Source organism: Volvox carteri, assembly GCF_000143455.1.
Source record: "Volvox carteri f. nagariensis unplaced genomic scaffold VOLCAscaffold_30, whole genome shotgun sequence".
NCBI classification, from domain to species: Eukaryota; Viridiplantae; Chlorophyta; class Chlorophyceae; order Chlamydomonadales; family Volvocaceae; genus Volvox; species Volvox carteri.
In genome coordinates, this window is record NW_003307573.1 from 79662 (window position 1) to 91529 (window position 11868).

At 54.6% G+C, this 11868-nt stretch overlaps 3 protein-coding genes across 3 annotated transcripts in view; 1 reads left to right on the top strand and 2 right to left on the bottom strand.

The window, feature by feature from the left end:
- Window positions 1-2740: 2740 nt before the first annotated feature.
- VOLCADRAFT_105531 (uncharacterized protein) lies at window positions 2741-6597 on the bottom strand. The gene is made up of 4 exons (XM_002952508.1): window positions 6410-6597; window positions 6249-6330; window positions 5760-6073; window positions 2741-5528 (listed from the first exon to the last, which is right to left on the bottom strand). The coding sequence occupies exons 1-4, from the start codon at window positions 6557-6559 to the stop codon at window positions 2952-2954; spliced, it is 3123 nt and encodes a 1040-aa protein (XP_002952554.1). The 5' UTR covers window positions 6560-6597; the 3' UTR covers window positions 2741-2951.
- Window positions 6598-7146: 549 nt separating this feature from the next.
- On the top strand, window positions 7147-10275 carry VOLCADRAFT_93144 (uncharacterized protein; the record flags this gene model as incomplete). Its single annotated transcript, XM_002952434.1, has 5 exons — window positions 7147-7172; window positions 7268-7285; window positions 7976-8151; window positions 9407-9472; window positions 10190-10275. 5 exons carry the CDS (start codon window positions 7147-7149, stop codon window positions 10273-10275), a joined length of 372 nt encoding a protein of 123 aa, XP_002952480.1.
- A 1176-nt stretch (window positions 10276-11451) lies between these two features.
- Window positions 11452-11868, bottom strand: part of VOLCADRAFT_93145 (intramembrane metalloprotease) — a gene marked incomplete at both ends in the record, with an annotated part of 6080 nt that continues 5663 nt past the window's right edge. Inside the window, one exon of the mRNA XM_002952509.1 lies at window positions 11452-11482. Coding sequence (XP_002952555.1) covers window positions 11452-11482 — 31 coding nt within the window. The remainder of the gene's footprint in view (window positions 11483-11868) is intronic.

The window sequence follows — 11868 nt, forward strand, 5'->3', positions numbered from 1 at the left end:
CGAGGCCGTTGACATGACAAACGCGACTTTGTTTGGGTCAATTTCTTCTCGTTCGTCAAGCCTAGCAAATTACTGGTGTTTAAGAGATAAAGGCTGTTGTATTGGATTTGCGAGATGCGCCCTGGGGTAGAAGGTGGTTGGTCCCTCCAGGGAGGCTTCATGTCTCAGGGCCAGCCGGGTGGCCCGACACCTGTGCTTACATTTACCTACCCAGGGCAGCCACTACCCTGCCACATTTTTAGGATTAGGGGCCGGACCTCTGGAAGAGAACCGCCCTGGGGTCAGGCCGCGCCAAGAACGAGGGTGGCAACGTACATGTACGCTTTTGAGTCCGATTACGACGTTCTTTCTGCTGAATGCCCGGAGAGCGATAATTTGTAAGAGGCGCTACTACCTAGCACGGAGCTGTGAGATCCTAATACGGGCGTTTGGGCAATACAGCGTGGGGCTCGAATCAAACTCCCCAAAGATGGTTGCCTCGCCGCAGAATGTAGTGCCACGCTGCGCCACAGCCTTTAAGCCACCGGGCGACTGGCTGCGAGCGTGACCCACAACCAGCTGCAGGCGCGCCAACATCTCAAGCAGGATTGTCGCCAGGATCCGCCTGAGCAATCCTTCGCGGATGTCCGCCGCCCACGCCCCGTGCCATCCAGAAAGCTCACGGAATGGGTCTTTAGTTATTATAACCTCTAATGTTCAGATAAACTAAGGCCCATGCTCGTATTATTGAATTCCGACGAGCAGTTACAACGTTGCAAGGGTGGCTGAAACCCCACTAATCCACGGATGGGTCATTCAGCCAACATAAGGAGCCCATAACTTCTGCCATACAACCCATGGAAAAAACATATCAAATCATATGCTCTCGTTGCGGTCGCTTTTCGGTTACCCCTCCACTGTGGACTGTCGGCGCAATCCCGCAGTGACTGCCGGCGGCTTGCGATCCTGCCAAAGCCATGGTACAAATTAAACTGCTTCCTTGTTTTTGCTTGAAGAAACACCCGTAGTAATAGAAATAAAACGTGATGCAGCTGCACCTTATCAACAATATTAGTATCAAGCCTACCGCCTACGATTATGCTGTAAGTCTCTACTGTGAAGCATGCCTGGAGAATGTAATGGTTTTCGTTTTGAGTGTACTCCCGGCATTGCTAGACCAGACGTGGATACAGGGGCTCTAACGCCAATCGATAAGAGTTCTCAAGCGGCTCGATGCGAGATGGACGTGTGCTAACACCCAAGCCCACGAGGTTTTCCCACCGGAGTTACCGGATGGGGTTATTAAGGCATATATGAGGGCGCACATCCTAGTAAAGCCAGACCTGTTAACCCGATAAGCGACGAGGGTCCAAATTTCGACACAGGATATTGTTGCATCCATACAATCGACCTCGGTTTCCTAAGGTGGGCACAACGGACCATGGATAGGATAATCGGGTAGGCATTTATGCAACATGGCTCGCAGCATTTCGGTTATGGTTACAAGTCTTTACCGGTATGCGGGCACCTAGCACGTTCTAGATCTGAAATTACATGGGCATAAACAGCGATGGAGCCTATCACTATATTTCATCCGCCCCTTTGTCCACATCAACATACGAGCTAAGGTAGGGAAGAGTTGCTAGTTTTGAGTAACCTACGCGGTTTGTAAACCGCAGGTTGCTAATTCCAAGTCAGTTAATAATCAATAAGCGGCCCTAAGAATTAATGGGGATGTAGATGAACAAAGCTAAAAAGGGGGCAAAAGAATAAACAAGAAAAAGGTCGATGCGGATGATGCCACACAGCCAATCGTACCCCAAACGCGAGCCCCTCTCCTTCCAGCCACAACGCGGCGCGCGGACATCAGCCACAACGGCCGGGAGAAGCCAGAGACACACATACACATGGCAACCCCAGCGGCGCGCCATCGGTAACCCTTCTACAGCAATCCACAGATGACAAGGTACGAAAACGCTTGTTGGCACTTGCAAGCCAACCAGACGGAGCGGCGCACAGCATTCAAGCCCATTCACAGCGCAGTGCCCTTGTCATTCACAAGTTGCGCGCATCCCACGCTTCCCACACTCGCCACCATCACCTTAACATGCGGAAACGCCTCTTCTCACCCACCTCGGGCGCAAGCGCATCAAATCAGACCCGTGCGACGTGCAAAACTAGAATGAAAAGCGGCAGCAGCCCAACTCGGATCCACTGCCAATGTCGTTGTCACCTAAAACATCACCAAATCCGTGCTGGTGAAAAGACCTGAAGGGACATCTTTTGGGAGGTACCCTACACCTGCACGCGCATACGCCTAGTACGATGCGCTGTGGGTAAACACGGTGTCTCACATCAAAGGATGCTATACTTTTCGGCTCCAGTTATGGAGCAGCAAAACACACAGATACCACTATTCACACGCGCCCTCAGTTACCCGACATGTGTCGATATGGCCTTGCAACCCTCAAGCTTGCATGCCACAAAAGAACGGCTCATGACGGACTAAACGCGCAAGAAATTACCATTAGATACACTAGATCACAGCAGCCTCGCATGGGCCTGATTGACTAGCATGGCACAATCGAGCATGCCGCTCAAGTATCCCATTCGAAGGCCTATACCGTCATTCTTTCCCCCATGCATCTACTTCGCCAAAGCCTTCCATAGCGCTTTGCCTGAATGTTGCAGCAGGCGCGTTAAAGCTGTAGCAACCAGCCGGCGTGAAGGTCAGAAGCTCAGAGGTCCCGAACAACAGAAACCGAGTTAGGTAGGGGACAGAAAGGTTTCGCATTACTACACTTAAACCCACCCTCAGTCTACAGCGTTAGGCTAGCAAAACCCAGTACCTTAGTCGGGTGTGAAACGCTGACAACTATTTTCGCTAAGTTTCTTCCCACAACAGCCGAATATACTAAAACACGACCAATCCACACCCAGGTTAATACACGTCACAGCAACATCGAATGCCACTATGCCGTTACGATGCGGCCACGGCCCGCAAAGCCTTTGGACCCGTCGGGACCCTTCGCCACATGCCAGATTGCCGTAGTGCTCATTGAGCGGTAATGGCCACCGCTACTTGGGCCCGAGGGGAGTGCAGTCCCGAATACGCCACCATCCGAAATTGAAAGGGAGGCCATTGTCGGTGGGGAAGCCGGGCCACAGCCGCCAACCATCCCGGCGCCGCCGCCGCTACTGCGACCGTAGCTGCCGGTGACAGAAGTTGGGCTACCAGAAGTGTTCGAACCCGTATACTTGGACGCAGCCTCCGCACGGAACTCCGGAGTTGCTGCAGCCCATTGCGCATAGTCGCGGCGGCTGAGGCGCTTTGTGCCTGGCTGTGTGGCACCATTGGCACGGACAGGGGCCATCTGGCCACTCGTATTGCCGTTCGGAGCAGAAGCCTTGCCGTTGCTGCCCTTGGAAGAAGCGGCCCTCGACGACACGGGCATGGGCGATGACGGCGGGCTGCTAGTCATGGTGCTGATACCACCGTTGCTACCGCATGCTACCACTGCCACCGGCGCCCCCAAACCCCGCGCGGAAACCACGTGGGGAGCGACCGATGCGACCTCCCGCGTAACTAACTCTGGAACAGGCTTGGTCTTACTGCAGCAATCGGTACTTGCTGCTGCATGCGCTGACAATCCTGTCGCTGGCGCACGATGGACAGTCACGGTGACTGCGTGCTCCAGGGAAAAGTCCAAGCTAGCAGGCTCATCGACAGTAGAAACCGCTGTCAGAAACACTTCGGGATAGGATGCTGGGACGGTGGGCGCCTCAGCAACGGCGCGGTTATCAAAGGCGACAGCTCCTTGCTCCATAGTGTCAGTGGTTACTTTAGCAGAGGTCTGATTGCATGCGGCTGGAGGGGCAACGCTTACTGTGGTCGACGTGGTGACGGCATTGGGGCGGCGGAATGTACTGGCAATTATACCCGCAACTGCAACTGCAGCATCCACGGCCGGCTGCTGCTGTTGGGACTGCTGCGGTGACGGCTGAACAACAGCACGCGGTGTAGCGGAAGCAGAAGCACCAGAAGCCTTGCGCGGCTGGGCACCGCCGCTGGGCACCGTGCTGCTCGACTGCGCCGGTACCGGTCGGAGTTTTGGGCGACCAGCAAGGATGTTGTTGATGAAGTCCTCTACGTTCGCTACCATCTGTGTCTGAGAGCCACGCGGCAATTGTGCAGGCGCATCCTTTGTGACTCCATCAACGCCGGCCAAAGCAGCCGGGTCCTGAGGTGCAGTACCACGCGTCCCGCGGTTCGGCGCCGCGGTAGATAGGTCCAAACAGAACTTCGGCGCGGTAAAGGCGGTCCTCGGAGCCACCAACGGTGCAGATGTTACGGGCGCTATGATTGGAGCAGGTGCAGCTTCAACCGATGTGGCAGTAGCAGACGTCACCTTGGAGCTACCGGCCTCCGACGCGCGGCGCTCTGCCTGCACTTGCGCAATGGCTTCAGCCAGAGAGCTGTTGGGCAGTGATATGGCAGCGGTAGCGGCAGGAGCGACCACCGGCCCTTGTGTGTGGTTCTGAGGCGTGGATGGGATGCTACAATGAATCTCGGCTACGTTCTGCTGCGACTTTGGCGGCGGGGGTGGTGGTGGCGGAGGAGGCGGAGGCGGCACCGCAGCCGGATGAACTGGCGGTCGGCCACCACCAGAAGATGCGCTGCGAGAAGCAAGCGGCGGTGAGCTGGCGACCATGTTTATGTAGCTGTTCGACCCTGGAGACGACGGTGCTGCAGTGGGTGTATTGCCCGCGCTGGCTAGCGCTGTGTTGCCTGTTCCAAAGCTGCCGACGAAGTTACCTCCCGTGCAGCGCTGCAGCTGTGGAGCGGCACCAGCAGAGTACATGTTACCCGACTGCAATGGCTGGAACCCACATTGATAGCCGTCGGAGAGTCGCTTGGCTGGTGGGCGGTACACGTTCACTGAGCGGCCGCTGACTGGCGGACCTGGCGTGGGCGTCTGTGCAGCGGCAGCGGCGGTGACCTGCAGGAGCTCCGAGGGGGGGGCGCTGTCACAGCTGCGGCGCGGCGGCGGTGGCGGCGGCGGTGGCATGAATGATAATGGTGGCGATTGGCCTGCACCACCACCGCTGGCGGAGCGACTAACACCATGATCGAAGGCTCCTCCATACGAACGGTACTGAGGAAATGACGGTTGGTAAGCGTCCATCACTGCGCCGCCGGTAGATGATGACGTCCAAGTGCTGCCACCGCACGAGTAACCGCTGCCAACAAATGGGCCGCCGCCACCGCTGCCACGACGGCTAACAGCGCTCCGGCTACCCAAAGGAGAAACGTCGCGGCTGCCCTTCCGGCTACCACCACCACTGCTACCTCCAAAACTACTGCCAGTGCCAGTCACGCTGCGGCGCTCACGCTGCTCAGCGATGCAAGCCAACAGCCGTCGGACCTGAACAACGCCGTCAGGCGCATCAGAGTCCTGCGCTAGAGCGGCGGACGCAAGGATAGCTCCCTCCTCGTCCTCAAACTCCACGTAAGCATGCTGGGTGCCGCCCATGTTTTGGCACGAGCTCTGTGGCGTGGAAATTATAGTAAGAAGGAATACAGCAGAGCGTCTGAGCAAGGTGCGCAGTTCCCAAAACAAAGTCGTAGCACAAATAAGCGCCAGGAGGGGCTCAACTATGCGCTGATGCAAACCTCATCACCTGCCTAGTGCTTGCACGCTGTCAGCTCGGAAAGCTTCTGAAATTCGACCGGGAACCCCCAGTCAGTTGGTATAGTCTAGACGGCCCTTGAAACCTACCGTCAGCCAGCTTGGAAGCTTGCCCTTCGACTCGCGGCTGCAAATACGAACCAGCTTCACGCGCCCATAGACGCGGAACATGTCAGTGACACTCTCGATGGTGGGGCTCGGATTTCCAGGCAGGTTCTCAACAACAATGGTCCGACGCTGGATGTCAGAGATGTCATACTCAGGCACTGGCACTATACGCCGGACGCGCTTGCCATCCTGTGACAGCTGCAGCAGTGAGGCGCTCCGCAGGGCCTCGGTAATGATGCCAACATCTTTCGAAAGAGCCCTTACTTTGCGGAAGTTTGCAAAGAGTTTCACAGGAACTGCAGGGGGATGGTCCCGAGGGCGGAAAGACGGCAAGTCGGAAGAGGGAACGAAGAAGAAAAAGTAGAACACATAACTGAGGGAGACGTCTGGGATAACCATCATCAAGAAAACTTGGACATACAACCTTGTGGTCAACAGAAGGCGCGCATTGACTATCTAGGCTGCGCTTACCGTAGCCCTCGGGATCCTTGCGGATCTGCTTCAAAAGCTTCTTGTCGGTAGGTAAATTTGCATCTGAAAAGTAAAACTCCACCTGGAATGCGACGGACAAAAAACGCTAAACAACTTTGTCCTTCATACAGCCGGCAGGACGCCGCAGGACGGTTTCTTACCTGCTTTACAAGGGCGGAAAGAAGCTCAGGCGTGATCACCTGCTGCACGGCCTCACCCTCAGGCTGCGCCGCGGCCTCGTCCTCTGACGCCGATACAAAGACCTCAGCATCGTCACAGCCCGTAGGCGTTGTGACTTTTACGTTTGCCATAAGGAGAACAGGCGGCTCAATTTACAGAGCTACCTGAGACAACCTGCATTGGGATATGATACCACCCAAAGTCAGTTGGAGCGCGCGCTGTCCACGTCTCTAAAAAGGCGCTAAAGTCCAAGTACGGCGGCTGCTGATGCAGCAGCGTCACGCCGTTCACACCCAAAACTGGGTTTAGTGCATCCTCATATAGGTTGCGCCCGTCTACTTTCTAGACCGCAATTGAGCAACGACAGAGCCCCATTACGCGTAGCGCTCTACAAACTTGTCAGCACAAAACACAGAATGTGCTAAATATATAGAAATATACTAACGCAAACGTGAAAGACAAGTCAAAGGATCCCTCAGACCAGCTTGGTCGCATAGGTCCCTCCCCTGTGCGCTACGTACCTGCTTATGACTTCCCGTTGTGCACGGTACTTGCGTTGACTCCGATGCCAGGAGTAATACTTCAATGCAACAGTGCAAATCGAGATCCAGTAGACAGGAAAGGAAAGAGATGCTAATGCATTCCAAAAAAAGCGGTGGAGGGGAAGGTGGTTCTGAGATGGGAGTAAGAAGCGTATCAGATGAAGAAAGGAGGAACTATGTTTGCAATAGGAAGCAAACAAAGGTGAGGTATAGAAATGAAGGTCAGTTCGTGATGGTTTATCCAAAGCAACAGCAAATTTGCCGTACGACCGCTACGTGTTCCAGCCGCTTTCCCAGGCCGATCTGCCCAGCCAGGTAAGCTCGTGCGCTATCAATATATTGATGTCGCTTATTGTGTACGATGTCTGCGTAGTGCTTAGCAGTGCTATTGTCTTGGCCCGCAAATGCAACTGTGTGACCCTGTTACTCATACCAGTAGTCGGGTGCATTGTTCACGGTTATCTAATAATGCATCTCTGGGTTATATGGTTTCGTCTTTCATTATACGAGAAGGAAGTAGCGAGGTGCAGCTACTCAACTGTCTGGGGTAGTTGTACTGAAGTCACACTCCTGACAAGACATGACGCCTGTCGCCAAAACCTCCCATGGAAACCTGCATTAGGCATTACATGAGACCATAGCAACTCTGGCTGTGAATAGCGACCAGATGCATCCCATAAGGGTGGTGTGGGAGCTGGGGGTTAAAAGTTATTGAAGGAAAACGTTTAAGGCAGTTCTATTCCCCGCTTTGGAAACCCCTACACTTCAAGGATTGGTGTCTGCATGTACCTCAGCTCATGCGCATCTAGTGCATAAGCCATTGCAATCCCATTTTACGTTTTGTTTTCGGAGCTCGTTTATGCTGCTGGAAACGTGCGGCACCGCCCTCGCCATCCCAGTGGCAGTCCGTAGCTCCTTAACCTTCCGCCTTTACAATATAGGTGAACTTCTGATTCTCCTTCACAGCTGACAATCCCGACATCCAACGATCTTGAGGCCTTGCAGCCGCCTCTCTAACCCGCGGTTCGGCGTCCCCACCCGCGCGTTCCTAGCACTCGTTGCTCATCACGCAAGCGGCCATTCTGGAGGAAACCCGAGGTCTACCGAGGCAAGCTCGGACCACAGCGAGGCCCCTATCCTGGGGCCCCGTTACCCCTGGCTCCCTGGCCCCGGCCGTAGAGGTGGGGGAAGAATGTGGGTGATACGTAGTGCTATAAGCGAGTGGCTGGTGGTGCAGGCGGTGAGGTAACTTCACGCGTTCACAGGCCCGTCCCCCAGCAGCGCTGCAACACACGCTTTTATTCCAGGACGTGCGAGGTCTAGTGCGATCTCTTGACCGTGTGCGACTCGATTCAGTTTGGTTCAGTTCCGGTTTAGCCCTGACTAATACGGCATGGCTTTCACCTCGACTCGCTATCGTTGGAAATTTCCGCCGCTACGAGTTATCCGCCTTTGGACAACGGGTCCCGGTAACGGTGAAAGACTCCAGACTGTATCATAGAACCAAAATTGTGTTTAATTATAGTTTTAAAGAGTCTTATCTAAAAATTCACGTAATAAGTTAATTATACGCGTTGCTTCCAAAGACCAGCCTAACTTTACGTAACCAGGGTAACCCATATATAAGACTGGCTGCTCGATGGTTTTGCTGAGTCACCTCTCGCTGTGCATGGTGGTCTCTCGCGTCACCGCCACGTCAGCGCGCACGCCACATGAGTAAGCCGTTCTGGCTCCGCTGTAAGAACTGCTTTATAAATAAACCATGACGCATCTTAATTTAGCGCTTGCAGGTTTACACGTTAATGCATTCCATGATCGCTTTCTGTCAGATGATTAACGCTTCTACGTATTTGCGTTCGAACAAAAAAGCCGATCACCCGGCCAATGTTCTGCTGCAGTTGCTCCTATTCATTTCGGCAGAGCTCTGTTCGCGCGATGCATCGTGCTTGCTCACGCGCGGTCCAGCACACGACCTAAAACAGCAGCAAACGAAATGCGTAAACTTCAGGAAGCGGCTGGGACGCTTTCTGGCCTGCAGCAATGAGAGATGTTGCAAAGAAGAGAAGTCGAAGATACTCATATGAAATCAATCTTAACTCGCCAATCATACATGAGCTCGCATGCCGCTACCAAAAGTGGATGCGTGTACTATGCAAACAGTAGCAAAATATTGTTACAGTGCCGCATCCGGCCGGATCATCTGTAGCGCTGCCCGCATAACTCGAATATTGCCTTATTACAGGCCAGAAACGGTTCGAAGGAGCACCAAGGCGATTTCCCTATCACGGCCCAGACAGCGCCAAAAAGCTAGCACCTAATCTGGGACACACGCTCTGAGACAACCTATAGGCACATCGGTCCACTGGGGCCGGGGTTATATACCTACATATCTGGATAACACGTATTACATGTGATGCAGCGGACCCGACCATGCAGTCCAAACACTCCGCTCCCAAACACTGGCGTATGTGCGCACGGTTCTGTACGAGGCACCAAGCCAAGGTGAAGACCGTACCGCGGCCTGCTGGGGGCACCACAAAGCACCCAGGGAGGCACTCCCCTTGACTCCCCACTTCTAAGGAGGGAGGATCCTAATAAGCTCAGCCCAGGAAAGGGGCCCTAAGGAGTATACACACATACAGGTAAGGTCACAGAGAGGACGGAGCTACCTCAACCTGCTGCTAGCCATCCAACACCAAGACCTCCACTGCGCGGAATAATGCCGCCAGGGCTCTCGGCGGCTTTGGGAGGGCACGGGACAGGGTGATGGATTACCTCGAGTTGACAAGCCAATTACCGGTACAGGGAAGCCGGTTCGGGAGCAGTCAAGCAACAGTCCATCACAGATTCCCCCTTCCCCGTGCGCTTTGCCTCTCACAGTCCTTGCCGCACCTTGGCGCGCACTATCGCTCGCTCGCCGCCTGCCCGCCTGCCTGCCTGCCCGCCCGCCCTGACCCTCTCCTCCCGGCCACCAACTGCCCGACAGCTGCCCTTCCAACAGTTCGCTGGGTAGGGCAGTGGACGGCATCCTCAAGCACCGGCTCATAGTCCAGCAGCAGCTCCTTTCAGCAGCCTTTTATTTTTCATTTTCACACATACCATGCATGTATGTATGCATGTATGTTTGTCAAAAGCATTTTTCCCACAAGTGCCTCTTCTCACTACTCTTCTCACTATCTACCTCGCACGCATAGCCCACCCCCACCCCCATCTACCCAGCTTCAAAATTCAGTATTGTGGTACGGCGACTGTACGACAACTCATGCAATGACGATAAGCCAGCCAGTAAGCCGATAGCCAATTAAAACGATAGCAAAAAAGCGACTTTCGTAAAAACCAAGAAAATAAAAAAATCAACACGTCTTTAACCACCTCAGTGAAAACCGTTGGCCCCTCCCCCTCCCGCTTCTTCTTCCCCTTTACTGGCGAATCCTTCCACCCCATCATGTGACTGCGGAGGCTCGTCGACGCCAACTTCCAACTCCCAACTCCAACGTCCGCACTCTGCGCCGCAATAGAAATGGCAATTGACCGTCCATGGTTCCTCCACCGGGCTTGTACGGACGGGCCCCCTGCATTTGTACGGAACTTGTATCTTGCAACCTAAAACTGAGGGCATTATTGCATCCACCTCATCACACCATATTGGACCGCCTACCTAAATGCCGACATGTATGTATGTCGAGCCTTCAGCCGTACGCGCCGTGAAAAGAAAGAGGCGTTACGTATTAACCGTTATTTGCAGCCGGTCATGTACATGGACTGTACGGGATGATGTGTTGTACAGCGGCGAGGACTGAATCTGTCTATCTATCTGCCTGTACGTACGTCCGTACGTTAGTATATGTGATGAAAATTTGCGCATAATGCAACTAAGAACCCTAAAGAGTAATGCCGTACACATGCATGTGCTACAGCCTGCTACCCATCTTCTTTAGAACCATCACAACACGTACGCGCCCGTACATTCACATGTAAGCACACACACACACATACAGACAGACACATGCACATATGATGTTCTGAAATGTTGCTGGCTGTTCTCCTTCTCCTTCTTCTTCATCATTTTCTTCTTCTGCCTCTGAAACGAATAAAGCTCTAAAATCCTAAAAACCGCAACCCTTTAAAGCTGTTCCCAACCGCCGTACAATTCATGCTACAGCCGCGGCCGCTGCCCCGCTAGAATCCGCCGGCTCGGGGTAGATATTGACACTGCTACTGCCGCCACTACCGGCACTACTGCCGCCGCTGACTGTCAGCTGCTGCTGCTGGTAACGCTGGTGCACTTGCTCACGACGATCCTTAGAGGATGCGTGGCTCACGTGGCCGTACGTGCCGTACGAGCTGTACTGGGACTGCAAGGCCGCCTGCAGGGCAGCATAATAGGACATGCACCATCCCACAACATGTGGGTTGCGACTCTTGGAAAGGTGCGGCCGCCGATGTACGGCAATGAAGTACAGACAGGACTGGCGGGGCTGTCAGATGGTTGGTGGTTGGTGGTTAGGTAGGCTATGGTCGGAGGGGGCAGGGGGCGGGGAGGGGACGGGAGGGGGCGGGGCGGGAGAGGCCCCCTAATGGGCGGGGGAAAGAGGTGAGGAAGGGCGAGGATGGGTTACTGTAACATCTCAATATCGTAACACTGCCGTCTTGGCGCCTTTCTTTTCCATCCCCCGCTCCCCCCCTGGAGGACGGTTGGGCCCCCGGTGGTGGGGGCGGCGGCGGAAGAGTACTCCCCAGGATAGCCCCCCGTGTGTGTGTGTGTGGGGGGGGGGTGGATGTGTGTGTGGGGGGTGGATGTGGGGGGGAAGACCCGCTCGGCCCTTCTCCCAGGTGACAGCTTTTTATCGGCAGCGGGACTCCCTTCACGGTTTTCATCACGTGATGGCCCCCCCCNC